Source organism: Schistocerca americana, chromosome 1 (genome assembly GCF_021461395.2).
Source record: "Schistocerca americana isolate TAMUIC-IGC-003095 chromosome 1, iqSchAmer2.1, whole genome shotgun sequence".
NCBI lineage: Eukaryota > Metazoa > Arthropoda > Insecta > Orthoptera > Acrididae > Schistocerca > Schistocerca americana.
The window spans coordinates 698,010,289-698,037,737 of record NC_060119.1 but is presented as its reverse complement, the minus strand read 5'-3'; the positions used below and the strand labels follow the sequence as shown (position 1 = coordinate 698,037,737).

Below are 27,449 nucleotides of genomic sequence, written 5' to 3'. Positions count from 1 at the left end.
TATGTGTAAATTATTAAGAGAACAGCTGGGTACGAACCCCGGATATGTTACCTCGGGGGGAAATAGCGCAAAGTGAATCATGTACACGCTTAACAGACCGCAGAGCAAATTCCTCCTGGGTCCCCTGCTGTAGGTGGGCATATCTGTTTGTCAAGTTACCAAAGCAGTGATGATGATGTGTTGTCTGTGAATTCAACTGAGGAGGTCCAGTGGAAATAGCATTTTTTTAATTTGAGGATCGAGGGGACTTATTTCGGTTATATCAGTGTTGAGTCCAATGGTCGGTAGCCGTTGGGGAGGCATTCGCTGAGGTAATGCCGCGGAAACTGCCTTTTATTGAATTCCGGAAGCTAATTTGGAGGAAAGAGAACCACCTGCATGAATATCTAGAGCTCATACGGAAATCCAGTCCTAAGCAAAGAAGATACAACAGAAAGGCGAGAGGAGTATATAGAGGATCCATACAAGGGCGAGGTACTTAAGGGCAATATAATGAAACGGAAGAGGACGTAGATGAAGATGAAATGCGAAATATGATACTGTGTGAAGAATTCGACAGACCTCTGAAAGACCTAAGTCGAAACATGGCCCCGGGAGTAGACAACTTTCGATTAGAACTATTGATAGCCTTCGGAGAGTCAGACATGACAAAACTCTTCCACTTGGTGAGCAATATCTTTGAGACATGCGAATTACCCTCAGACTTCAAGAAGAACATAATAATTCCAATTCCTAAGAAAGCAGGTGCTAACACGTGTGACAATTACCGAACTATCAGTTTAATAAGTCACGATTTCAAAATACTAACTCGAATACTTTACAGAAGAGTGGAGAAAGTGGTAGAGGCCGACCTCTGGGAAGATCAGTTTGGATTCCGGAGAAATGTAAGAACACTTAAGGCAATACTGACCCTAAGACTTCTCATAGGAGATAGGTTAGTAAAAGACAAATCTACGTTTATAACATTTGTAGACTTAGAGAAAGCTTTTGACAAATTTGACTCAAATACTCTTTTTCAAATTTTAAAGGTGGCAGGAATGAGATACAGCAAGCGAAAGGCTATTTACAATTTGCACCGAAACCAGGTGGCAATTATAAGAGTCGAATGTCATGAAAGTGATGCTGTGAAACTGGGTTGTAGCCTGTCACCTACATTATTAAATCTGTATATTGAGCAAGCAGTAAAGGCAATAAAGGAAAAGTTTGGAACAGGAATTGACTTCCAGGGAGAAGAAATAAAAACTTTAAAGTTTTCCATTGACATTTTAATTCTGTCAGAGACAGCAAAGGACATGGAAGAGCAGCTGAACGGAATGACAGTATCTTGAACGGAGGAAATAAGATGAACTTCAACAAAAGCTAACCGAGGATAATGGAATGTAGTCGAATTAAATCAGGGGATGCTAAGGGAATTAGATTAGGAACTTAGACACTTAAAGTAGTAAATGAGTTTTCTTATTTGCGAAGCGAAATTGCTGATGATGGTCGAAGTAGGGATGATATAAAATGTACACTGGCAATGGGAGGAAAAGCATTTCTGAAGAAGAGAAACGTGTTAAAATCGAGTATCGAGTTAAACGTTAGGAAGTCCTTTCTGATAGTATTTGTATGGAGTATAGCCATGTATGGAACTGAGATACAGACGATAAACAGTTTAGACAAGAAGAGAATAGAATATTTGGAAATGTAGGGCTACAGAAGAATGCGGAAGATTAGATGGATAGATCATGTAACTAATGAGGAGGTACTGTATAAAATTGAAGAGAAATTTATGGTACATCCCTACTAGAAGAGGGGATCGATTGATAGGAGACATTATGAGGGATCAAGGGATCTCCGATTTTGAAGCGTGGGGATAAAAATCGTAAAGGAAGACCAAGAGATGAATACAGGAAGCAGATTCAGAAGGATGAACAACGATGCGGATTTGGGAAACTATTAGCGTTAATGTCCGAATTTTACGTGAATATTCCCAGTTAAGGTAGCACGTAATTTGTAGTGTCGGCCATTACAGCTCCTGACTTCATCCATAACGTTGTATTAGTTCCTCAGTGGAGTCAAAGAATGTTTCATTTTGAGTTTGCACTTCAGAAAAAAATTAAGTTTTGTAAGCATGTGGTGAATGTAAGAACAGTGTCAAACCTAGTTCCAGTTCAGTGGATACTGATTCTCCGATTTATGACACTGGGATTTACCAGATGAACGAAGGAAACTGATTGTCAATTTAGGTAAATAATTTAGGGATGTGCTTACTGATTATGAGGAGTTAAAGGAGCACAACACTGAATTAAAGGGCAATATTCCCGTAAGGCATCTTCCATATACATTTTCACCACATAGGAAGAGGGAGTTAATGGTGACTATAGCTAAAAGAAGTTAAGTGATGGAGTTATTAGGCCATCTAAATCCCTGTTCTCCTCTCTTGTATTTGTGTTGCCTAAGCCACAGGGCGAAGTGAGACCGGTTGTTGACTATTGGCCCATGAACAAGAAAGAAGTTCTTCAATCAATATCTCTTCCTGATTTGCACTCGTGCTTCTCACGGTCGGCTACAGTGAAAACATTTTGTCCCTTACCAGCAATATCGTTACATTATGAAACACAGAGGCGAGAAGATAATGTTTCTATTGCAGATTGGGAGATACTGTGATGAAAATACTTGGGTACTATCCTTCAAGGTTATTGGGGTAACATCTGTTCCTCAAACAGAATCAAAAATGGAGGGAAGATGAGTGTTAAATACTGTTAACATGGAAGTCATTAGAGATGTAGTACAATCACAGATTAAGGAAAGCTGGGTAAGAAATCGGCCATGCCCTTTCAAAGGTACTATCGCCGCACATGCTTTAAGTGTTTTCGGGAAAATAAAAAGAAAACGTAAGTCAGACTTGTTGGATACAGGTTTGAAAAGTCGTCCTTTCGATTGCAGGTCCAGTGGGCTAACTACTATCAAACAAAACCAAGTTAGGTGGAACAAGAGCCTACTGTGTGTTGTTGATTGCAGTTGAGAACTGAATCTTCTAAATATACGACCACCAATTGATTCTCAGATCTTATATTTGTTTTCGGTATTTACATTTCCTTTTTTCTTTTCAGACACAGAACAAATGGCAATGTATAGAAATTGCCGTAACTTAAAGTAACTTGTGACACACAAGAATTTTTGTACGTAATATTAGGGAAGAAGCCCAAATTGAATAGGTACAACATTTAAATAAAGACAGGTAATTTTATTTTTATACAAATATTGCAGTGATAAATTGCAGAACAATTCGTAAATATGTACATTTTATTTGTACATGAGAGCCGTTTTCACAATACATTCGGTGGTCACATTTACAAGGTGTCAGCTTGCGAGGGCACTAGTAGTGTACCTTTGCGTGTGGCGTGGCGAGGGAGGCATGCGCCGTCTTCAGAGGTGCTCCGTAGACTCCAGCAGCGGCAGCTGGAGATAGCAGAGAGCGTGCAGCTCCAGGAAGTATGCCTCCTGAAACAGTTGTAGCAGGCACTGAGGGAGATATCTAATCAACAATTTGTTATGTCTGTCCACTCTGGAGAAAACCACAGCGCCGTTAAAATGCTATTAGAAGTATACTTAACTTCTGGATTAATTTTGTTTGACCTCATCCATCGAGCATCAAAAACTGTTAATGGAGATCAAACGTTTGAATATTTCCAAATAAATTAGAAACTGCTAAGAGTTTTAAAAGTTAGAATTCCATCATTGTAATTAACTTCACAGTAAATGCTGCGGCTGCCTATTGTATGTAATCGTTCTACATAGTTTTAAGAGCAGTCAGTTTGTCTCCAACTTCTATTACTGACCCCTTTAAACTGTATGGAAGTAGTATTACTCAAGCTACACATTCTTAATTGTTGTCAGGAGGTAGAGTCACCCGCAGAACCAGACAAGCAGCTCGAGAAGGAAAACATAGCAAATCGCACATTCAGCTTGAATTTAGTTTGTCAGGTCCCCAACATTTATGAATGAAAATAGGCTTCCCGTTTGACAACTCATCTATTTTCAATTGTCTTCCAGCCACGAAATGCATTAGAGGTGCTCTTAATTCCAAGGAGAAGACGTGCAACATCAGATTTTGTTATACTGACGTCGTACACTTAACTCCTTTGATTCTAAGTGCATACACTACTGGCCATTAAAATTGCTACACCACGAACAAATGAAGATGATAAACGGCTATTCATTTGACAAATATATTATACTAGAACTGACATGTGATTACATTTTCACGCAATTTGGGTGCATAGATCCTGAGAAATCAGTACCCAGAACAATCACCTCTGGCCGTAATAACGTCCTTGATACACCTGGGCATTGAGTCAAACAGAGCTTGGATGGCGTGTACAGGTACAGCTGCCCATGCAGCTTCAACACGATACCACAGTTCATCAAGAATAGTGACTGGCGTGTTGCGACAAGCCAGTTGCTCGGTCACCATTGACCAGACGTTTTCAATTGGTGAGAGATCTGGAGAATGTGCTGGCCAGGGCAGCAGTCGAACATTTTCTGATCCAGAAAGGCCCGTACAGGACCTACAACATGTGGTCGTGCAATATCCTGCTGAAATGTAGGGTTTCACAGGGATCGAATGAAGGGTAGAGCCATGGGTCGTAACACATCTGAAATGTAACGTCCACAGTTCAAAGTGCCGTCATTGCGAACAAGAGGTGACCGAGACGTGTAACCAGTGGTCACCCCATACCATCAAGCCGGGTGATACGCCAGTATGGCGTTGACGAATACACACTTCCAATGTGCGTTCACCCCGATGTTGCCAAACACGTATGCGACCATCATGATGCTGTAAACAGAACCTGGATTCATCCGAAAAAATGACGTTTTGCCATTCGTGCAACCATGTTCGTCGTTGAGCACACCATCGCAGGCGATCCTGTCTGTGATACAGCGTCAAGGGTAACCGCAGCCGTGGTCTCCGAGCTGAGTGTCCATGCTGCTGCAAACGTCGTCGAACTATTCGTGGAGATGGTAGTTCTCTTGCAAACGTCAGGGATCGAGACGTGGCTGCACGATCCGTTACAGCCATGCATATAAGATACCTGTCATCTCGACTGCTAGTGATACGAGGCCGTTGAGATCCAGCACGGCGTTCTGTATTACCCTCCTGAACCCAGCAAGTCCATATTCTGCTAACAGTCATCGGATCTCGACCAACCCGAGCAACAATGTCGCGATACGATAAACTGCCATCGCGATAGGCTACAATCCGACCTATATCAAAGTCGGAAGCGTGATGGTACGCATTTCTGCTCTTTACACGAGACGTCAACACAACGTTTCACCAGGCAACGCTGGTCAACTGCTGTTTGTGTATGGGAAATCGGTTGGAAACTTTCCTCATGTCAGCACGTTGTAGGTGTCACCACCGGCGCCAACCTTGTGTGAATGCTCTGAAAAGCTAATCACAGCATCTTCTTCTTGTCGGTTAAATTTAGCGTCTGTAGCACGTCACCTTCGTGGTGTAGCAATTTTAATGGCCAGTGGTGTATATAGCTTTCCGCTATCTATGGATGTGTTATCATTACTTTCAAATGGGTCAGTAAATTGAGACAGTCTTTGTAGACTTCTGTGTCCTTAGTAAACACAATAAATGTTTCAGAAAAAATTGGATTTGTAATCACTAATGGGTCAAATACTGTTTCAAACCTGGAAGGATGTTTCGAGCAGCGGCAGGAGCGACTGAAGCCCCCAGAGGGGCAGGCCCAGTTGGGACACCATCCTTGGAGACGACAGCATTAAAACCTTCACCAGGGGCAGCCGTGTACTGGACAGTGCGCACACTGCCATCGGGCTCGACCAGGCTGTAGCTGCCCTCCACCACGTCACCGCTGCGGCTCTCCTGCTGCTGCTTGGCGTCGCCGGTCAGGGCGTCGCTGACGCTGTAGCTGAAGCTGTACTGCGGGTTGGGGTCGTAGTACGGGTCAGCCAGCTCGGCGGGCAGCCCACCAGCGAGGCGGCCCAGACCACCAGCGTAACGTGCAGCGCCGAGACCAGCGTAGCCAGGGGCGAGACGAGAGTAGGCACCACCAATACCAACACCAGGGTAGGCACCTCCTAGAGCGCCAGTGTAGCCAGGTGCGACACCAGAGTAGCCAGTGGCGAGGCGAGAGTAGGCGCCACCAACGCCAGGATAGGCACCTCCTAGTGCGCCAGTGTAGCCAGGAGCATAGCCACTGATGCCAGCACCAGACAGTCTAGCCCTAGCGGCTGCAGCAGCGGCGGCTGCGGCGGCAGCGGAAGCAGCAGCACCTCCGGCGAAGCCTCCTAGGAAAGCAATGAGGCAACAGTGGCGTCTGCTGTATTCTCTCACACAGTTCCTATCGAAGGTACTAGCAAATAGTTGCTTGCAGTAGTCTTTATACAGTATGTAAAAGCTATGTCCATCTTCAGTTTAAGACATTTCACAAGCTACCAGTATTGGCGATAACGACGCTCTACGGAGCACAGATAATACATCTAACAGATGCAATACACTAATTTCATTTAAAGAACAATTGTAAGTTTCCATCCACTAAAAGTTCACTGAAACGTAATTATTACTTAAGTTTACTACATTTTGGGGAAGTATTTCATGATCTGCTTCTTTACTATATTGTGTTGTCACCACAAGAATAATTAGAATAAGAGGAAAGAAAAGAATTATGAAAAGGAAAACAAATTTTCGAAACCTCTTGTCACTGGCAATGACTAGTTAGAGGGACAATTTTACAAGAATTGCTACAAACAGCATGCAGCAAAATTTGTACTGTGGGTCAGAAACTATAAATAAAAATGTAGAAAAATATTTGCAACAGTGGATAAAGTGTGCATGTGTTAAAGTAATACACTGACAATTCTAAAATAGACGAGTTATTGTTTATTATGGGTAAAACCGCTCAAGTAATTTGGAAAGAGAACTATGACGATAACTAATTATAAAATATTGTAGCGAACTTCCAAGAATTTTTGTGTAGCACTAAAGATATGGAATCTTAAAGGAAAAGCGAAGTCTTTTGCGTGTAGAAGGACCCCAAGAACAAAGACATCTTAGCCATTCCGGCATGTAAATCAGACGTCGTCCCTCCTTTGGGAGACTGCTGTACAAACTACCTGTGAGTCCGAGTCCGGCGTTGTAAGGAAGGCCGCCTCGCAGGGCGGGAGCCGCCGAGTAGGAGACGGCGGGAGAGCCCAGGTAGCCCGCACTGGCCGCGCCCAGCAGCGCGCATGCGCACAACAGTACCTGCAACACCACAGACAGGGCACCGTGTACCGTCTGTAAACACAAATGCCACTATGCCGAATTGTACAGTACGTGTTATCAACGAGCTGCACGACATGTTTTCGACGTACATGTTCTTTCTTCGGGATAAAAGAACATATCTCTTATTCTTAGTGTGAAAAGGGCAGTATTAACATGTAGACATTTATGGTGACTTTGGTACTCATTTAAGTGAACAACGACCTCCATTTCCCAGGATTTATGCCTCAAAAGTCCCCATTATCACTGCTGAAGTTTGTTTCTACAGACAGCACGTTGTTAGAAGCAACACTATTACTAGTAGTTTGTGACTGCTACAGCTGACTCGCCCGGAACATTATGAAGTGAACATAATTATGAGCACAACAGAATAATCTACTTTTAGACGTTATTTGCAACACCTTTAACCCGATTTGACTGAAATGTACGTATAATCACATGCACACCTTTTCACATACACTCCTGGAAATTGAAATAAGAACACCGTGAATTCATTGTCCCAGGAAGGGGAAACTTTATTGACTCATTCCTGGGGTCAGATACATCACATGATCACACTGACAGAACCACAGGCACATAGACACAGGCAACAGAGCATGCACAATGTCAGCACTAGTACAGTGTATATCCACCTTTCGCAGCAATGCAGGCTGCTATTCTCCCATGGAGACGATCGTAGAGATGCTGGATGTAGTCCTATGGAACGGCTTGCCATGCCATTTCCACCTGGCGCCTCAGTTGGACCAGCGTTCGTGCTGGACGTGCAGACCGCGTGAGACGACGCTTCATCCAGTCCCAAACATGCTCAATGGGGGACAGATCCGGAGATCTTGCTGGTCAGGGTAGTTGACTTACACCTTCTAGAGCACGTTGAAACAGCAAGTTCCCTTGCCGGTCTAGGAATGGTAGAACGATGGGTTCGATGACGGTTTGGATGTACCGTGCACTATTCAGTGTCCCCTCGACGATCACCAGTGGTGTACGGCCAGTGTAGGAGATCCCTCCCCACACCATGATGCCGAGTGTTGGCCCTGTGTGCCTCGGTCGTATGCAGTCCTGATTGTGGCGCTCACCTGCACGGCGCCAAACACGCATACGACCATCATTGGCACCAAGGCAGAAGCGACTCTCATCGCTGAAGACGACACGTCTCCATTCGTCCCTCCATTCACGCCTGTCGCGACACCACTGGAGGCGGGCTGCACGATGTTGGGGCGTGAGCGGAAGACGGCCTAACGGTGTGCGGGACCGTAGCCCAGCTTCGTGGAGACGGTTGCGAATGGTCCTCGCCGATACCCCAGGAGCAACAGTGTCCCTAATTTGCTGGGAAGTGGCGGTGCAGTCCCCTACGGCACTGCGTAGGATCCTACGGTCTTGGCGTGCATCCGTGCGTCGCTGCGGTCCGGTCCCAGGTCGACGGGCACGTGCACCTTCCGCCGACCACTGGCGACAACATCGATGTACTTTGGAGACCTCACCCCCACGTGTTGAGCAATTCGGCGGTACGTCCACCCGGCCTCCCGCATGCCCACTATACGCCCTCGCTCAAAGTCCGTCAACTGCACATACGGTTCACGTCCACGCTGTCGCGGCATGCTACCAGTGTTAAAGACTGCGATGGAGCTCCGTATGCCACGGCAAACTGGCTGACACTGACGGCGGCGGTGCACAAATGCTGCGCAGCTAGCGCCATTCGACGGCCAACACCGCGGTTCCTGGTGTGTCCGCTGTGCCGTGCGTGTGATCATTGCTTGTACAGCCCTCTCGCAGTGTCCGGAGCAAGTATGGTGGGTCTGACACACCGGTGTCAATGTGTTCTTTTTTCCATTTCCAGGAGTGTATATCATATGACACACCAGCAAAGCTCTTTCATTATGTTTCGAGAATTTTCATATTCAACTTTTACTCTATAAAATTAATGTTGTACAGATGGGAAATATAGTTGATGACACCTGCATGGCTACCGAATCTCACGCTCTCAGAATATCATAAACATAAAAAAATTTAAAGTGCTGTTTGGAAAAACTGCCTGATAATGAGGTAGATAGAAAAACGTCACTGGAGATTGAAATTCAGCAAATTTCCCTGATGTGAACTGAAAGGGGAATTGGAAGAGCTTGTTATGTTTAAAAGTTGGATATGTATCGGCTCCAGGATTGTCGAAGGGATCTTCCAGACATTACCTGAAGTACTATAAGCAAAATAACCGGAAACAATTGCGATGCGGGTGGCATATTGTGGTTAACACCAGTATGAAGAACCAATACAACAATTTTTACATTTATAACTTCCCATTGTCATCTGGCAATGCCTTTTCTGATTAAGACAACGGAGGATATCATCGCAAGTGTTCAATCTTTTACCGGTTTGACTCAGTAAGAAATGGTATACGTTTCATCAATATAATTTACCGCAGCTTTCAATGCAGCAGTCTTGTTCTAGAGTTATAAAAGGACGTAAACTCTAGTGTAATCAGTCATCAAAATTTCACATGCACATCACCAAAAACCTTCAAGTTGTGGGAGAATGGGGATTTTATTTTCCTTGAATGCCAGTACTGTACTGAGAATAACTTAGCAGGGTACAACATGTACGTCAGTTAGTACTAGCTAGGTAGGCTTATATTTGTTCTTCAGTCACAACTTGTTTCACGTGTTTAATAAGGGAGGGGACTATGGCCTTTGAGCTGAAGCTCTAGCATTGACATTCGACTCAGGTGGGTATAGAGAGAGAGAAAGAAAGAGAGACAGAGAGAGACAGTGAGGAAGAGAGGGACAGACATAACAAGGGAGAAATTGAAACAGAGAGTCTGCAGCAAGTTTTTATGTGCCCAGATCTGTGACAGTGAATATATGTTATTGTGTTGTGAGGAGTCATCACATTCTTATAATGAAGTAAAGCGGACGTCTGAAACTTTTGTGTTGTGGAGAAAGAAGGTTGCGGCGAAGATAGGATGAGGAGAACGAAGTACATAAGATGTGATAGTACAAAAAAATGTCAAAAATTGACAGATAAAATATTAAATGAATCATTACTGGAGATAATTAGCGAGGATGTATAATTGAGAAAGAAATTTGATAAACTGTAGGATCACAGTGTTTTAACACAGTGAACGCCATGCTTGAATATTTTGTTATGAATTAAAGTTTGGCGCGAAAAGGAGGTTAAAAATTAAGTGAAAAAACACAATAATGTATAATTTGTGACCTGAAACTACAATGCGTGAGCAAACTGTGGAAGATGACTTCGAATATGTAAAAATATTTACTGAGCAATATACTTCATATGCCAAACAAAAAAATTGCAGAAGAAAGGAAGAGACGACTAATCGGTTCTAACGAGACCAAAACTGATGAATTAAAAAAAGAAAAGAATGACTCGACGCCTTCCATCCACAGTTATGAAACGAGATGAAAGAAAGAGAAAAAATCAGTGGGCACCATAATATGCAACACTTTCCATCGGTATGTCGATGAGGAAGCCAAGTATGTTATGCTGCTTTGCATGTTTTTACAATACAACTTTCAGTTCACATTAATGAAGGACTATGACGGTAGCATTCAATGTAAGAAAGATTCTTACGAAGTGTTCTGTTGCATCTGGCGCACAATGACAACATCCGTCTACTCACAGCTGAGATGATGATATTTGGTTTGAGGAGCGCTCAACTGCGCCCTTACAAATTACCAACTTTTGCTCAGTCCAATCTCGCCACTTTCATGAATGATGATTAAATGAGGAGGACAACACAAACACTCAGTCACCTCGAGGTAGGTCAAAATCCCTGACCCCACCGGGAATCGAACCCGGGACTTCTTAAGTAATAGAACCCAGTACGTTGTCCTCGATGGTGAGTGTCCATCGGAGGTGAGGGTATCATCTGGAGTGCCCAGGGAAGTGTGGTAGGTCCGCTGTTGTTTTCTATCTACATAAATGATCTTTTGGATAGGGTGGATAGCAATGTGCGGCTGTTTGCTGATGATGCTGTGGTGTACGGGAGGGTGTCGTCGTTGAGTGACTGTAGGAGGATACAAGATGACTTGGACAGGATTCGTGATTGGTGTAAAGAATGGCAGTTAACTCTAAATATAGATAAATGTAAATTAATGCAGATGAATAGGAAAAAGAATCCTGTAATCTTTGAATACTCCATTAGTAGTGTAGCGCTTGACACAGTCACGTCGATTAAATATTTGGGCGTAACATTGCAGAGCGATATGAAGTGGGACAAGCATGTAATGGCAGTTGTGGGGAAGGCGGATAGTCGTCTTCGGTTCATTGGTAGAATTTTGGGAAGATGTGGTTCATTTGTAAAGAATACCGCTTATAAAACACTAATACGATCTATTCTTGAGTACTGCTCGAGCGTCTGGGATCCCTAACAGGTCGGATTGAGGGAGGACATAGAAGTAATTCAGAGGCGGGCTGCTAGATTTGTTACTGGTAGGTTTGATCATCACGCGAGTGTTACGGAAATGCTTCAGGAACTCGGGTGGGAGTCTCTAGAGGAAAGGAGGTGTTCTTTTAGTGAATCGCTACTGAGGAAATTTAAAGAACCAGTATTTGAGGTTGACTGCAGTACAATTTTACTGCCGCCAACTTACATTTCGCGGAAAGACCACAACGTTAAGATAAGAGAGATTAGGGCTCGTACAGAGGCATATAGGCAGTCATTTTTCTCTCGTTCTGTTTGGGAGTGTAACAGGGAGAGAAGATGCTAGTTGTGGTACGAGGTGCCCTCCGCCACGCACCGTATGGTGGATTGTGGAGTATGTATGTAGATGTAGATGGTCGGGAAGCGAGAACGCGACCACACGAGCTGCGGACTCACAGCAAAGAGGACAACGATACCATTTCACGTTTATCTGAGTCATAGCAAATTATAGTCCTCCCTCTGCATGAATAAAAATGAAATAAAAAAGAAATTAACAGTTTCAGGTTTTGCTTAAAGATGCTTGCATTTATCGGCATATGGTACCTTCGATGCGAAGCCTTAAGTTTCATTTCCATTTATTCTAAATTGTTCAGTTGTTCTCTTATTTATACAGCTGATATACCAAATTTCAAACAAGGTTAACTGAAAATGAAAACAATAACACACTTTGTTAGACATTCAAGATATGTGAAACTAGATATTTGGATTTGAAACCAGATGTCTCTTCTGCAAGCAATACCCTTCGAGTGGTCATCTGTCCATTCTTTAGAATCACCTTTGCTTGTCTTTCTCTTAGTCTCCCAGCTATACTCATTGTCACACAGGTCAGCTGCACGCGATCCGGGGTATTTGAAACAAAAGATGACGTTGAAAGGTAAAAGCTGCAAAAAGGAAGAACCCTGCCAGCGCTAAGTTTAACGTGAGCTACAAACTATGGTGCCGCTTGGGATGTTCTCGTTACCAAGCTATTGGCAGAGCTAAGAGAAGCGATAAGTGACATAAGCACTGTAAGACCTACTGAGATCTAATCCCGAACCTATGAATAGATAATATATTGAAACAATCGAGCCAGCATAACATACAGCTTAGTATTAATTCATTCATATGTCAACGTATATTTCACGTTTTCAAGTGAGTTTCCTTTTGAGAGAAATCATGCGTAACGTTACTAATATTTATTTACTATCTGAAAACGTTTTACTCTTTTCCTATCTGGTGGCTGTTTCATTTCCATATACAGCCACAGTTTCTTACATTGCAGTGCTACAGAACTTATGCAGTGGTGAGAACTGGAACCCCATCTGACCATCCAGACATGCTTCCTGCGATTCCGTTAAATCACTTAGGGTGAAAAGCCGTGGCGAGTTTCATTCGCAACCCTTTCCTATAGCTCTCAGATACCATCTTTTGGTCAACAGACTGCTGTAGATGCCTACTACCACGTCCTTCGCATCTCGCTGCTGCCTCACCTGATGAGCCATGTCGACTTGTGGAGACGACTGGTGGACGACTGGCTCCAGCACCGGCTGGAAGCCTCTTTATAGTGAGAGAGCAAGGCAGAGCCCCCACCTGCCCCCGCTCGATGTGGCTGAGTGGCAGACTAGCCGGTGGTGACGCAACACCCGCCCAGGGGGATCTGGTTCGCCGCATCTGCCACGCCTCGCGACCTCACACACACGCCGCCCATCGGCTGATCTCGTTCTTCTGCCTCAGCGTTTCGAAAGGAGGGTGACCTTGACATTTTACTCTGTGTCTGAGAGTAAGATGGGTAGCGTCTAACATCACTGTCACGTCATGGCTAATGGGACACGGGAAACGGTGAGTGGCGAAACCCGAAATTGTTCCTGTGCAGTGCGTATATAGAGCTACATTTCCAAAGACCAAACGATTGTAACCCACACAAATCTAGCCTTTATACAATGGAGAACATGTGTAGCAAAGTGAATAAGCTAGATATGCTTAGAAAAACAAGAAAGAGCGCCTTCTGACCTCCTTTGACTTCCTACTGAAATGCGGAGACAACCGTACCAAATTATCTTTAGCGAAGGTCGTTCATCACATCAGATCTCCATCCGCCGGCGGCTTCACTAGAAGAAGCAGCCAGGCCCTCCTCAGGGAAATGATGCCGCAAGACAACTCTTCAGGCTTCACCTACATCTCTCACCATGGGAATTGATAATGCAGTAAGCTGACGTGGCGTTCGCTGTCTTATTCAGTGGTTTCGTATTTAACTAATTTGTAAATGGAAAGGATAATCTTATTTTATTACAATGAGTAATTACTAAATAATTCTTCTCCCGGCTAAAGATTTGATCAAGTTGCTAAAGAACTCCAAGTTAACGTCATGTTAAAGTGTTGTCTGTAAGTTGTGCAAGTGTCACTAAATCACAGTTCATACAACGGATTCTATACAACTATGGATTATAATGGAAAAAGTTACCTTCAGAAAAATGATCATTAAAACCACCGAATATCAGCCGCGCACAACACTGACGTATGTTACCTGAAACAATATTCTTCGCAACTCGTACGTAATTAATTTCGGCTCCATACATCAGCTAGAAAAGTTTGTTATAACGATCGTGCTATGAGCACTGTTTTTAAAGAACCAATCTGATTCGAATCATTTTTATTAAAATGAGTTCGGGACCACCGGTGCACATTTATTTTTACACATTTGTATTACGTTCGGCATTTATGTCTGCAGAGTTGCGTAATTTGAATTTGCCGCTGGGATAATTGTTAAGATGGCGGCAGACAACTGATAGAGGCTTTCTATTGTTAGACCAAATAAGTAAGTATTTGAAATGATTATTAAATTCTATAAACTATACTTTCATATTGTGCACTATTTATACCTCATCAAGCAAACATTTGATTTGTTTCTAAGGAAAACACAGACAAAAACGCGATACAAATCGCTATCATCAATGGCTGCGCTCCTTGCAGCTGAAAGAAATAATTAACACAGATAATGCTTACTGAGAGAGTAATTAAAGTTACAAATAATTATTCACTCATGTTTATAATAATAATGATCTCTATTTTCAAGTAATAATTAACAAATAATTACAATTTCTTAACAGACCTCAGTTCGATATGCGTCCGGAACCTACAAAAGCCATCCAACAAAAGGTAAAAACAAAGGAAGACAAACGCAGATCATAAAAGGAATTTACAATTATCATTGTTTTTGTATGATACACATCGATATTCTAATTGCATCATAGAATATTATATAAATAATTAATATTTATAAGTATTCACAGTTTTTTCATACGTCGAATACATAATGTTTATAACTGTTAGAGGCATAATTTCCTCTCGTCGCACTGTAGCCAAAAATTAATCACGTGGATGTTACATTGATCTGTCAATAAGCTGAAAAGCTGCAAAAAAGAATATTTTGCGGCTCAATTAAAACACGAAGAACTGCAGAGAACTGAAATAAATTCTACAGAGGAAACAGATCGCGAAGGAACCCTATCCGGACGCAGAAAGAGATCAGTATGTCAGTGACGCCGAGGACATTATCATTGGATTATTTTATCAGTGCGTTGACCTTGTCCTTCTACGGATCAAATTCAGTAAAGAGAAAAAACAGATGAATCACATATAAACGAATATGTATTACTAAAAAGAGTTTCATCGCTCTGTCATTCTGGGATTTATTTCTTGAGAAGAAACAGAAATCAACAGTTTCAGCTGCTAAAGATAAAATAAACTACTCACTATTAAATTTACTTTGTGCTTGTCAGAAACGATATGAGGCCTTGTCTGGCGTAAGGTGCAACTCACACACCATAAAATATTCAAAACGTGACTAAGAATGCTGGAGGAAGGTTTTGCTTTAAAGAAAAGCCTTCTTGAAAAATTAAACTCTGATTATTGTCAAAAATCTCTGTACAACGTAAGAAAACACTAACAACTACGAAGTTCTGTCAGCAAAAAAATTACAGACATTCCAACCAATTGCGTTATTTGTGACATAATGAAAAGAAAAGGCTCAAATGAACACTAATCATGAATGTTGTTGGTCATCTGAGAGACAAAGATGTCATTCAATTAATCGTTCTGACAAACAAATATTTCGTTCTTGCGCTTTCTTTCGTTACCTAGGAAAATTTCTCCAAAAAACCTCCTCCATGAATAGAATCAATAACATATGTATAAAAACAAGTTTTAATCTCCATAATAAAGTATTCCAGACAATTTCTGTCAGATTCACAAATATCAAATCTCTTTCTCTAAAACCTCAACTGCTCGCCAGTATGCCTCAAATAAGAATGCCCCAGCGCTGCATAACTGACAGGGGAGCATGAGAACAATAGGTAAACTTAAACACATGGTCAAGGATCTTATTAACTACCTGTGTTCATTCAACTTTGTCCCAGCACAGTAAATGTGAATTATTTACAATGCCAGAAAACATATGAAAAACTTACAACTGTTACAAAACTCTGTGCCGCAGCACAATCATTTGCTATATTCGAGCTCTGTCTCGTCCCTGCACTAACTCCTATTCTCTCACATATTAAACAATGCAGCCAATATTGTTTATGATTTGTTCACCAAACTGAGTAAATACTTACATTACTTTTTTACAGAATAGTATAATTAAGATTTAAAAATAATTATGCATAGCTAATGATGTACTAATCCCCGAAACATGTTTACTAATACTATGAAGTTCAGCCATAGTGAATTATGTTTTCTTCGGTTTTTCTAAATCGCTTTAGGAAAACTGCAGATGGACTTTCCAATAAGGCCTCAAACAATTTCCTGTGTTATCCCTGCTGAACCGATGCAGTTCGGCGCCTCTAGAGACCTTGATAGCGACAGGGCGTTAAATTTTAAACTTCTGGGGAAATATGCAATACAGTACTGGTATACTTAAATCAGGCCGTGACTCCCCAATAAAACAGAAGTCGCGGGACGTTAGTTTTATGTCTGGATTGAGACGAGGAAATGTGTTCTGAAGTTTTCTGTGGTAGATAAGAAATCGTAATTACAAAGATTAGAATAGACTTGTGCGTTCAATTCGTCCCAAAAGAAAAGGAAAAACTGGACGTGTGACATATGTGGTAAGAGATCAGCGACTGAAGGTATATGTAACAGCTGTCGCCGTAGGCATATGAGAAGAACTAATTAACTGAGCCATCCTGTGCGAATTAGCTTGTAAGAGCGCCACCAGCGAAAGGCATGCATACGGACTCAAGATCTCCCCAGATAAACGGTTTAGTCCGTCTGTCATTTTCATAGATTTTTCTCTTTTTTAAGAAACGCTAAATCTCCACCTTGCAGTCAATCAAAAGATGATGTGTTCTGCGCATTAGACAGGTCCTTCACTGCAAGTGCGAGTGATGAAGTTGTCCTGATTTCGTTAACTGGTGGGTATCTTCTTCTTCTTCTGATGCTCTTCCCGGTCATCATACCTTCCAACGCATCGTTTGTTATGCAGTTTCTTCTTATCCAGCGCCCTAGTCAATTTCCTCTCCACCTCTTGTTTCCAGTATTTGTATATTCTGATTCACCCTGTGAAACACAACCTCATTCCTCATTTTAGATGTCTATTTAACCCCTTCCACTCTTTTTCAGATTCACATCTCAAAAGCATGTAAGCATTTCATCTCTCACCGCCGACATGTCCTTGTTCTGGCACCATAAACGACAACATTACATACAAAACATTTTACGAAATGAAATAAACGGTTTAATTTCTATCGGGAAAGGATTTAATATTTTCGACTACCCTGAGTTTTAGTATCAAATAAACCTCATTACACAATCGCGGAGTGGACCTACTCCTGAAGCTGAAAAGTGAACCAAGAACGAAAGCATACCCATATGGTACTGGCACGTCGTATTAAGGACCGTTGCTCTGGAAATGCTTGTTGGAATAAAGATGAAAAACGAACAAAAATATTTACCCGCGAGCATAAAAATTATTCGCATGGGTCCAATGTTACAGCAGGGGAACATTCTGACGTTGCTTGTATGTAAATTCATAGTATCCACTCTGTTCAATCGTCTACCAGGAAGAGAAAAAGCGATGGATGCTTCGAAAGTTGACACTTCTATTTTTTTTTTTTTTTTTTTTTTTTTGCCATCAGTCTTCTGACTGGTTTGATGCGGCCCGCCACGAATTCCTCTTCTGCGACAACCTCTTCATCTCACTTGCAACCTATGTCCTCAATTATTTGATGGATGTATTCCAGTCTCTGTCTTCCTCTACAGTTTTTGCCCTCTGCACTTCCGTCTAGTACCATAGAAGTCATTCCCTCATGTCTTAACAGATGTCCTACCATCCTGTCACTTCTCCTTATCTCCTACATACTTCTTTCCTCTCCGAATCTGCGCAGAACCTCCTCATTCCTTACATTATCGGTCCACCTAATTTCCAATGTTCGTCTGTAGCACTACACCTCAAATGCCTGGATTCTCTTCCGTTCCGGTTTTCTCACAGTCCATGTTTCACGATGGGCAACGGCTGTGCCGCAGTGGTTGCACCGGTTCCCGTCAGATCACCGAAGTTTAGCGCTGTCGGGCGTGTCCAGCACTTGGATGGGTGGCCATCCGGGCTGCCATGCGCTGTTGCCATTTTTAGGGATGCACTCAGCCTCGTGATGCCAATTGAGGAGCTACTCGACCGAATAGTAGCGTCTCTGGTCAACGAAAACCATCGTAACGACCGGACGATCGGTGTGCTGACCACAAGCCTCTCCTATCCGCTGCCTTTCCGACTTCTATGATGGCCCTTTTTAGAGATGTCCATTCCTCTTCAACTGTACTGCCTACTGAGATATTCCTTATTGCTGTATCTATAGCTTTAGAAAACTTCAAGTGTATGTCGTCATTCCTTAGTACTTCTGTATCCCACTTCTCTGCGTATTGATTCTTCCTAACTAATGTCTTAAAATTCAGCCTACTCTTCATCGCTATTATATAGTGATCTGATTCTATATCTGTTCCTGGGTACGCCTTATCATCCAGTATCTGATTGCGGAATCTCTGTCTGACCATGATGTAATCTAATTGAAATATTCCCGTATCACCCGGCGTTTTCCAAGTATATCTCCTCCTCTTGTGATACTTGAACGTAGTATTCGATATTACTAGCTGAAACTTGTTACAGAACTCAATTAGTCTTTCTCCTCTCTCATTCCTTGTCCCAAGCCCATATTCTCCTGTAACCTTTTCTTCTACTCCTTCCCCTACAACTGCATTCCAGTCTCCCATGACTATTAGATTTTCGTCCCCCTTTACGTACTGTACTACCCTTTTAATATCTTCACATACTTCCTTTATCTCTTCATCTTCATCTTGCGACGTCAGCATGTATACCTAAGCTACCGTTGTCGTTGTTAGTTTGCTATCGATTCTCATGACAACCTTATCACTGAACTGATAACAGTATCACACTCCCTGCCTTACCCTCCTATGCATAACGAATCCTACTCCCACTATACCACTTTCTGCTGCTGTTGATATAGCCCTATACTCATCTGACCAGAAATCATTCTCTTCCTTCCATTTCACTTCACTGATCCCTACTATATCTAGAGTGAGTCTCTGCATTTCCCTTTTCAGATTCACTAGTTTTCCTACCACGTTCAAGCTTCTGACATTCCACGCCCCGATTCGTAGCACGGTATCCTTTCGTTGATTATTCAGTCTATTTGTCATAGTCACCTCCCCGTTGGCAGTCCCCTCCCGGAGATCTGAATGGGTTACTATTCCAGAATCTTTTACCAATGGGGAGATCATCATGACACTTTTCAATTACAGGCAACATGCTTTGTGGATACACGTTACGTGTCTTTAATGCAGTGGTTTCCATTGCCTTCTACATCCTCATGCCGTTGATCACTGCTGATTCTTCCGCCTTTAGGGGAAATTTCCCACTCCTAGGACAAGAGAGTGTCCCGAACATTTGCCCTCTCCTCCGCCCTCTTTGACAACGCCGTTGGCAGGACGCGGGTGACTTCTTATGCCGGATGTCTTCGGCCGCCTATGCTGATTATTTATCAAAATTTAAGCAGTGGTGGGTTTCGAACCCGAGACCGACAATGTTTTGAGATGAAAAAATAGAATATGTATAGTGTGCTCATATCGCCCGATACTGTAAAAAGCCTTAACGCTTCAATAATTTCTCCAGTTTTCTGTCAATTAGATAACACAGTAAGAAGTTGCGTTCTTTTTATATAAATGTTCGGAGCACAACTTCACTCTGCAGCGAAAAATGTGTTGCTTTGGGGAAGTTGTTGCTATGCTATTGTTGTCACTTGTGGCATTTAATCTTTACCGCTGGTCCGAAAGCCGAGAGAACTGCAGTTACACTCCATGTAGTGTGGGTTGCCTAGCTCTCAGACACCCGTGTGTTCGGATTCCTCCCGAATTGTGATTTCTTAATTGTTGGTAAACATTAGCTTTTACTACAAAGATTATTGCAGATGCTTCATAAGTACCTACCTCATAAGTTCTGTTGTGACTTGGCAAGACAGCCAAGCCACTATGAGAGGAAGCCGAAGGCACGCGTTTAAGCTCACGCAGGCTGGCGTGAGGTCTGGAACAGTTAAAGGAATGGAGACTAGCAAAAAAGGTACGTAGCTTCTGGAATACGTAACTTTAATCCATAATTGGTGAACATCGGTCTGACGGTACATGCATCACAAGATAAATAGCAAATGATAATGGCGCCTTGCTAGGTCGTAGCAAATGACGTAGCTGAAGGCTATGCTAACTATCGTCTCGGCAAATGAGAGCGTAATTTGTCAGTGAACCATCGCTAGCAAAGTCGGCTGTACAACTGGGGCGAGTGCTAGGAAATGTCTCTAGACCTGCCGTGTGGCGGCGCTCGGTCTGCAATCACTGATAGTGGCGACACGCGGGTCCGACGTATACTAACGGACCGCGGCCGATTTAAAGGCTACCACCTAGCAAGTGTGGTGTCTGGCGGTGACACCACAAGTTCATAAGTACCTACCTCAAGTCCTGGGTAACGAACATTTTTAACAGTTTCAGGGTGTGAAACCTTGATCCGTGACAAGATCTGAGTTTGGATTCCATAACTCCTTAATGTCTGAAAACATGCAAATTATCGTTAAATAACTCTTTTCGAGGCAGAAACTTTCGGGGCTAATTGTGCACTCAAATATCACTTTACACTCTACATTGTACGGAATTTCAATATTTTATCTCCTCTCTATCAGTTAGAATATAAAATGGAACACGCTGTAAAAAAAGTCATGACAGGCAAAACGAAGAAAAATAAACTACCTATTTCCATTGTATATACGTATCTATGTGTCTAATCTCTCTTATTCTCGTGATTCCTATGCAAGGTATACTTTGGGGGCGTCAGAGTCTTCCTCCGATCCCTGTTCTGTAAATTTATCCAACAGCACATTTCACGAGAACTAAGTCGCCTTTCTGCCAACGAGTCTCGTTTAAGTTTCCCCAGCATATCTGTTCCTCTTTCGTATGAGCTATACCGACGCTTTGCAATTACGCTTCTCTGATATACGTTCGATGTCTGCTCTCATGGCTACCGTATGAGAATTTTAATCGCTGGAGGAAAGAACTTCTCGCATTAGTTTCTTGTGTGCGACTTTCTTTACTGATGCGCGGCAAATTCATAGAATTCCAAACCATTCCCTGTCTTCCATCTCCCTTCCCTAATACTGATTTAACGTGTTCGTCTCATTTCAAATCGCTTCTCAGTATTAGCTACGAATTTTTGAGCGATGTGATTTCTCGAGAAATTTACCACTAATCTTCTACTCTGCTCCTATTGGATTCTGTCAGTTTACCCACCGCACGGAAACTCTGTCCAAATGCTTCCTGAATGTCTCACTGCCTCTTTTCCCACACTATCGTCAGTGAACAATCCCACAAATCATTTTTCTGTAAAGAGAACGTTTGTGGTCCAACTACGGTATAGTTAACAATGATTGTCACTGTTCAAAGCCTGTCATAAATTTAGGTAGGGATGGATTTATTAGGAAGATACCGTGTGTGAATAAAGTGAGGTTTATTTCACAGAAATAGTTCTTCTTTTCATTTCTTTTCTTTTTTTTCCTTTTATTTTCTAAAGAGTTAATTATTTGAGAGAAGATTCCTTTCTTGCAGGAAAGTCATTATAGTTCAAGATACGCTCTAGGATCTTGCAGGAGACGGACTTTTGTGATATTTGCTTGTAATCCTACCATACCCTTTCTGTAAACAGAATGAGCTGTGCTCTTTTTCCGGTTTCAGTAGACGAAAATAAGTGAAGAAATTGAGAACAACAAAACCAGCATAAAACTAGTGGATTCTTACGTCCACAGAGAAGTTCCACTATCCACAACACACGAACTTCACGACGTCGCTGTTGCAGATGACACTGATGCCTTGAGAGATCCAGCACTACTGAGCTTAGAGAAACGGCCGAGGTGGACGAGCGGTTCTAGGCGCTACCGTAGCGGTCGCAGATTCGAATACTGCGTCGGGTATGGATGTGTGTGATGTCCTTAGATTAGTTAGGTTTAAGTAGTTCTAAGTTCTAGGGGACTGATGACCTCAGATGTTAAGTCCCATAGTACTCAGAGCCATTTGAACCATTTGAACTGACAGAAGAAGAGCCAAATAAGAGCATGGTGTTTCGTTACAGGTCCCATTAAGAAGCGCGAAGGCATTACAGAGATGCTCATCCAATTCCAGTTGCAGGCCCTGCAAGAGAGGCGTTCTGCAACACTTCCGAGAGCGTACTGTCCTGGAAGAGTCAACCATTATATTGCTTCCTTCTACTTATATCTCACGGAGGGACCACAGAGATAAAATTAGAGAGATTCGATCGCACGTGCAGGCTTGCCAGCAGTTATTGTTCTTCCCAGGAAATGGAACGGAAATGTGAGATGTGACAGTGGTACACGATGCGGCCTGCGGAGTATAGATGCAGATCAACATACTGTATTTATGTCTAGTGATAATGTGTCTGAAGAAGTGCAGGGAAGATTCCTAGGGCGTCTTAAGGTCTCGAGTTAAATAAAATAATTTTCTTAAAGACTGAAAGCATTTGCCATTATGTTGCAAAAGGCAAGAGAATCTTAGGGGAATATCAATTTACGCCTGCTTGTTATTTTAGAATTAGAGGGCTTTGTTGAAGGGGTATTAAGTCTTTCAAAAAGTACAACGAATTTTAATGTCAACATATGTTGTTTCTCTTTCAAAAAAGAAAGAGGGTATTATTTAAAAGTTATTTGATAGCTTCCAGTCACGAGCACTACAGTTCAGCAAAAATATGCCGTTGTCTTATACTTTGGCTCGGCTGATCCATTGCATTAAGGGGGCCATATAAAAATTTCCTGGGAAAATTATGCTAACAGCATGAAATTCATAAACTGTGGGTCCTAGAGCAGCAGTAAAACTGTTCCACTGCTACTGCGCCATTAACTAAACAACTGTAGAAAGTGCGTGAGTATAAGAAGTAAATGATAGTCGTAGCTTCACACAACGTTTTAAAAACTGCATACAGTAGATTGACTATCAATAAAATTAGCATACTTGTAAATCACTTCACTTTCTAAAATGAACCTTGACCACTGAATTATGAACATGAAACATTCTTCCACTCATATAAGGGTATTGCTTCTCGTAGAATTAATCTTTTTAATAGACTGAGTCAGTAATAACTGCAAGAACTCTACCAAGGAGAAAATTTCCAACGCTTTTGTCTAAGATAAATACAAAATCTTAATCGTTCCTCCTTCAAACACAACTGTTGAAAATGTTTAAATGTGTGTGAAATCTTATGGGTCTTAAGTGCTAAGGTCATCAGTCCCTAAACTTACACACTACATAACCTAAAGTATCCTAAGGACAAACACACACAACCATGCCCGAGGGAGGACTCGAACCTCCGCCGGGACCAGCCGCTCAGTCCATGACTGCAGCGCCTTAGACCGCTCGGCTAAACACAACTGTTGGTGGAGTATGCAGTGTGTCTTGTTCGAGGATGATCCTTCAACGCTTCCATCACATCCGCGTCTCCCGCACATTCCACTGCGCGGTATGCGACGCTGCGTGGTAGCTTGGACGTTTTTTGCTATAGATATGCCACAGATTATCACCTGGCTTAATTTTAGAAATTTGTGGTAAGGTCTTATGGGACCAAACTGCTGAGGTCATCGGTCCCTAAACTTACACACTACTTAATGTAACTTAAAGTAACTTACGCGAAGGACGACACACACGCTCATTCCCGAGGGAGGACTCGAACGTGCGACAGCCGCGCGAGCCGTGACAAGTCGCTTAAGACCGCGTGGCTACCCCGCTCGGCCCTGGCTTAATAAATGGATTTGTCCCTGTTTCAGCTCTCCTTCCATCACTCTGAAAATAGACAACGTACATTTCCCGTTTACATTGGAAATTAATACTTTGAGAAGGAATAGAAGAGACACGTACAACTGGACCATTAGAAATAATATTCTCTCTATCAGACACAATTATTCGCTCATCAGACATAATTACTGGAGATCGAAGAACCCTGCTGTATTCTCAAAGTCCATTGGTGTTATAAAAGGGTTTTTTGAAAGTGTTTTTTGTTTCTAAGGTGTGGTTGTAAAGCTGGCGAGGACACTGGATGCGACGTCGGTACATTTACTGGAACCCTTCCCTCAACCGTCGAATAAGTGGGAAAACCTACTGACTTTCGCGGTGTGAGCTCAGTCAGTGACGTCTGCATAGCGAACAGGTTGAGCAGTTACATCCCGCTCGCAGACTGTGGCAGACCAGATCTCGGGGTCAGTCGGCGAGGCCGCGAGGGAGTCAGGGGGCGTGGCGAATGTGGCGATCCAGATTCCCCGCCCAGCTAGTGGCGTAACTGCTGCTCATCTGTCTGTGAGAAATGCCCTCAGGCCGACCGCCGTGCTGAGCTGGGGTAGGGGCTTCCATATGTTATAAATACAGTAGGCGGGCTCTGCTGGAATCAGTCGAGCGGAGATTTCCTCCGGAACTTTCTCCAGTCTGTGGTAGGGATGGAACAGCAACCAGTAACATACGATGGAGGCACAAACAGTCTTGGCTGCAGGGTTGCAACTGTTGTTTATTTACTAATTAAGCATTTCGCCTGATTCGGGTGTCTTCAGACTGGCCTACACAAAAAACATTACATTTCGTGTGGAGTGGCATGGCGCCATTTTGTAAATTTGGAGTTACTAGCAAGGAATTTTACTAAGACTTACTGATATTAAATGGCGCTCAGCACATGAGATACAAGCATACAGAATGTCCGAGCAAATAATTTCCCTCGTCAAATATTCAGGGTTATAATTAAACTTTCCCTATTTAACACGTTATAACATGGAAATTAAGTACTGTACGTGTACCATACTTGGTATCATTAATGTCCTGAGTACGGGGTGCATGATTTCCGTTCGTCACAGCGCCACTGTCCAGTTCCAACTACGCCCACCAGGTGCCGTGATTTGTCATCGTGATTCATAGTGTCACAAACCCGACCAGTCCCAGTGCACTTGTTGACAAGTCAACATGAGCTTGGCCAAAAGGAGCAGGGCATTATTGATGAAACTCTATTATCAAAACAATAATAATGATGCGGCTGCACTTCGAGAATATCACCGGCTGGCTGAAAAGATTACAGAAGGGTTCTCTTTCCCTGCCTGTTGTGCGGAGCATGATGAAGAAGTTCGAATCAACTGGAGAACCGGGAATCTCTCCCAGAATAAGGCGACGACCGCTTGCATTACACGTGGTTGATGAAATGGCTGTTGCTATGACAAACAACGCTGTTCGGAATTCGCGATCGTCTACAGTGCGTGTGGTATCTCACGACAATTTAACATCTCGTGGTCCACTGTACGGATGGTACTTCGAACCATTATAAAATGGTATCCGTACAAGATCCATATCGTACAGCAGCTTGTACCACAGGACGCTCAACGGCGTGTTGACTTTCGCCCTCCACTTTCTCCCAAGGATTGAGGTTGATGGGGGCTGGTCCTGAACCATCCTATGGGTAGACGAAACTCATGTTTCTCTGACGTGTGAGGTAAACACACACAATTGCCGAGTGTGGGGATCTCCACTGCGCATGAACTTCCTCCGTATGTCTAAAGTGCCACCATATGGTGTGGCTTCACGGCTACGTTCATCATTGGCCTTGTCTTTTTTGAACAGGTTGGCGCTCAAGGACCAAAGACGTGCAGTGTCACTGGCCAGCGTTACTGCGATATGCATCGCCAGCGTCATACCCGTCCTACAGGAGACAGACGCATTGAACTCAACGGTTTTCATGCAAGATGAGGCCCCACCGCGCACCCCTCGTGATCACCTGCTTCTCCGACATACATTTGGAAACGATCGAGTTATCAACCGAACGTTTCCAAATGCTTGGCCGGAACAATCTCACTCCTTGTACTTTCCGGCTGTGGGGCTACCTGAAGCACAGGGTTTACGAAAGGAACATGTGCTCATCTGAAGCGCGGCATATCAAGAGAGGTAGCCAGCATAACCACGGACTTTCTTCTTTCTGCTGTGCAGAATGCAATCCTGCGCTTTCAAACTCTTCTGGACACCGACGGGCGTTTCTGCTACGTAACTGTATGATTACCGTAGCAGCACCTTAAAAGTGTTTCAATTAAATTGATTCTCCATTATTTCTCTTCCCCATGTCCTTGACATTAATGCTGCCAAGTTTGGTACTCGTATGGTAATTGGTTTCAGTGTTATAACGTGGTAAATAGGGAAAGTTTAGTTATAAAACCCGGCAGAACGGAATATAACCGAAAAATAGTCACACCTCGTGACCAGCTATGTCATAAAAATGTACACACCACGAAAAATCAAGGAATAAAAAGAGGGAAAAAAAGAAAACAGATTACCTTGTTCAGGAATGCAACATACCTCAATGAATGTAAAAGAAAGTCATACCTACATAGATCTGTCGCCATGCAGACATATCGGAGGTACAGCTGTTTATATCTGGGATATGCACATAGTTTAGCACAGCAACACACTGAGCGTGCACCAAGTGACCGAAGCATACCGCAAATGGCGTTACTGAGCTGTGAGTTGCAGAGTAGTATTTCACCGCCAGTTATAGACAAGGTTAAATAGCAAAACATGAGAGTTATTTCAAGACGTTTGTAAAAGCGATATGAAACTAATCGTATTAAAAAGTCTGGGTAATTCATTTGCAAATGTAATATGATTAGTTATGTATCTGTTTTACACCTGACTTTTAATAGCTTCCATTTTAGACCGCTAGCACTTAATGCTCCAATTTTATTTTAATTTCAACATTTATGATTTTTATATGTCATTGTATTTGAACACGAATTATCATTTGCATCCATCTCTGATAATTGTCTTTACCATATGGGTATCCCTCATGCGTTTTTACATTTCAGTGCTACAGCATGCAATTTTATGTATTATATTTTTTCTTATTATTTTCGCTCACATCCATGTAGGTCACGAAGGTACATGCCAACATATTTATCACAAATTTTTGGAGTGGATGCCTAAACAGCGTTTTAGATTCTCTCATCCATACTCACCAAAGGATGTAAACTGTGTTTTCATCTGTTGTGACATTTATAATTTGTGCTACCGATGATTCGAAACTCCCGCTTATCATGGGAAGTAACCGTAATTCAGTGATCCAAGAACATCTTAAAGACCGACTCAATCCTTCTATGTATGTTTAGTTTACAAGCTATTTTTCCCGAACACCAC

The 27,449-nt window shown here is 42.6% G+C and overlaps 1 protein-coding gene and 1 pseudogene across 1 annotated transcript; one reads left to right on the top strand and one right to left on the bottom strand.

Annotated features, from left to right (window-relative positions):
- Positions 1–3,208: 3,208 nt before the first annotated feature.
- LOC124544866 (cuticle protein 21-like) lies at positions 3,209–13,240 on the bottom strand. Its single transcript, XM_047123582.1, has 4 exons — positions 13,181–13,240; positions 7,129–7,258; positions 5,686–6,303; positions 3,209–3,486 (listed from the first exon to the last, which is right to left on the bottom strand). The coding sequence occupies exons 1-4, from the start codon at positions 13,190–13,192 to the stop codon at positions 3,362–3,364; spliced, it is 885 nt and encodes a 294-aa protein (XP_046979538.1). The 5' UTR covers positions 13,193–13,240; the 3' UTR covers positions 3,209–3,361.
- Positions 13,241–18,193: 4,953 nt separating this feature from the next.
- On the top strand, positions 18,194–18,311 carry LOC124552571 (annotated as a pseudogene).
- The last annotated feature ends 9,138 nt before the right edge of the window (positions 18,312–27,449 follow it).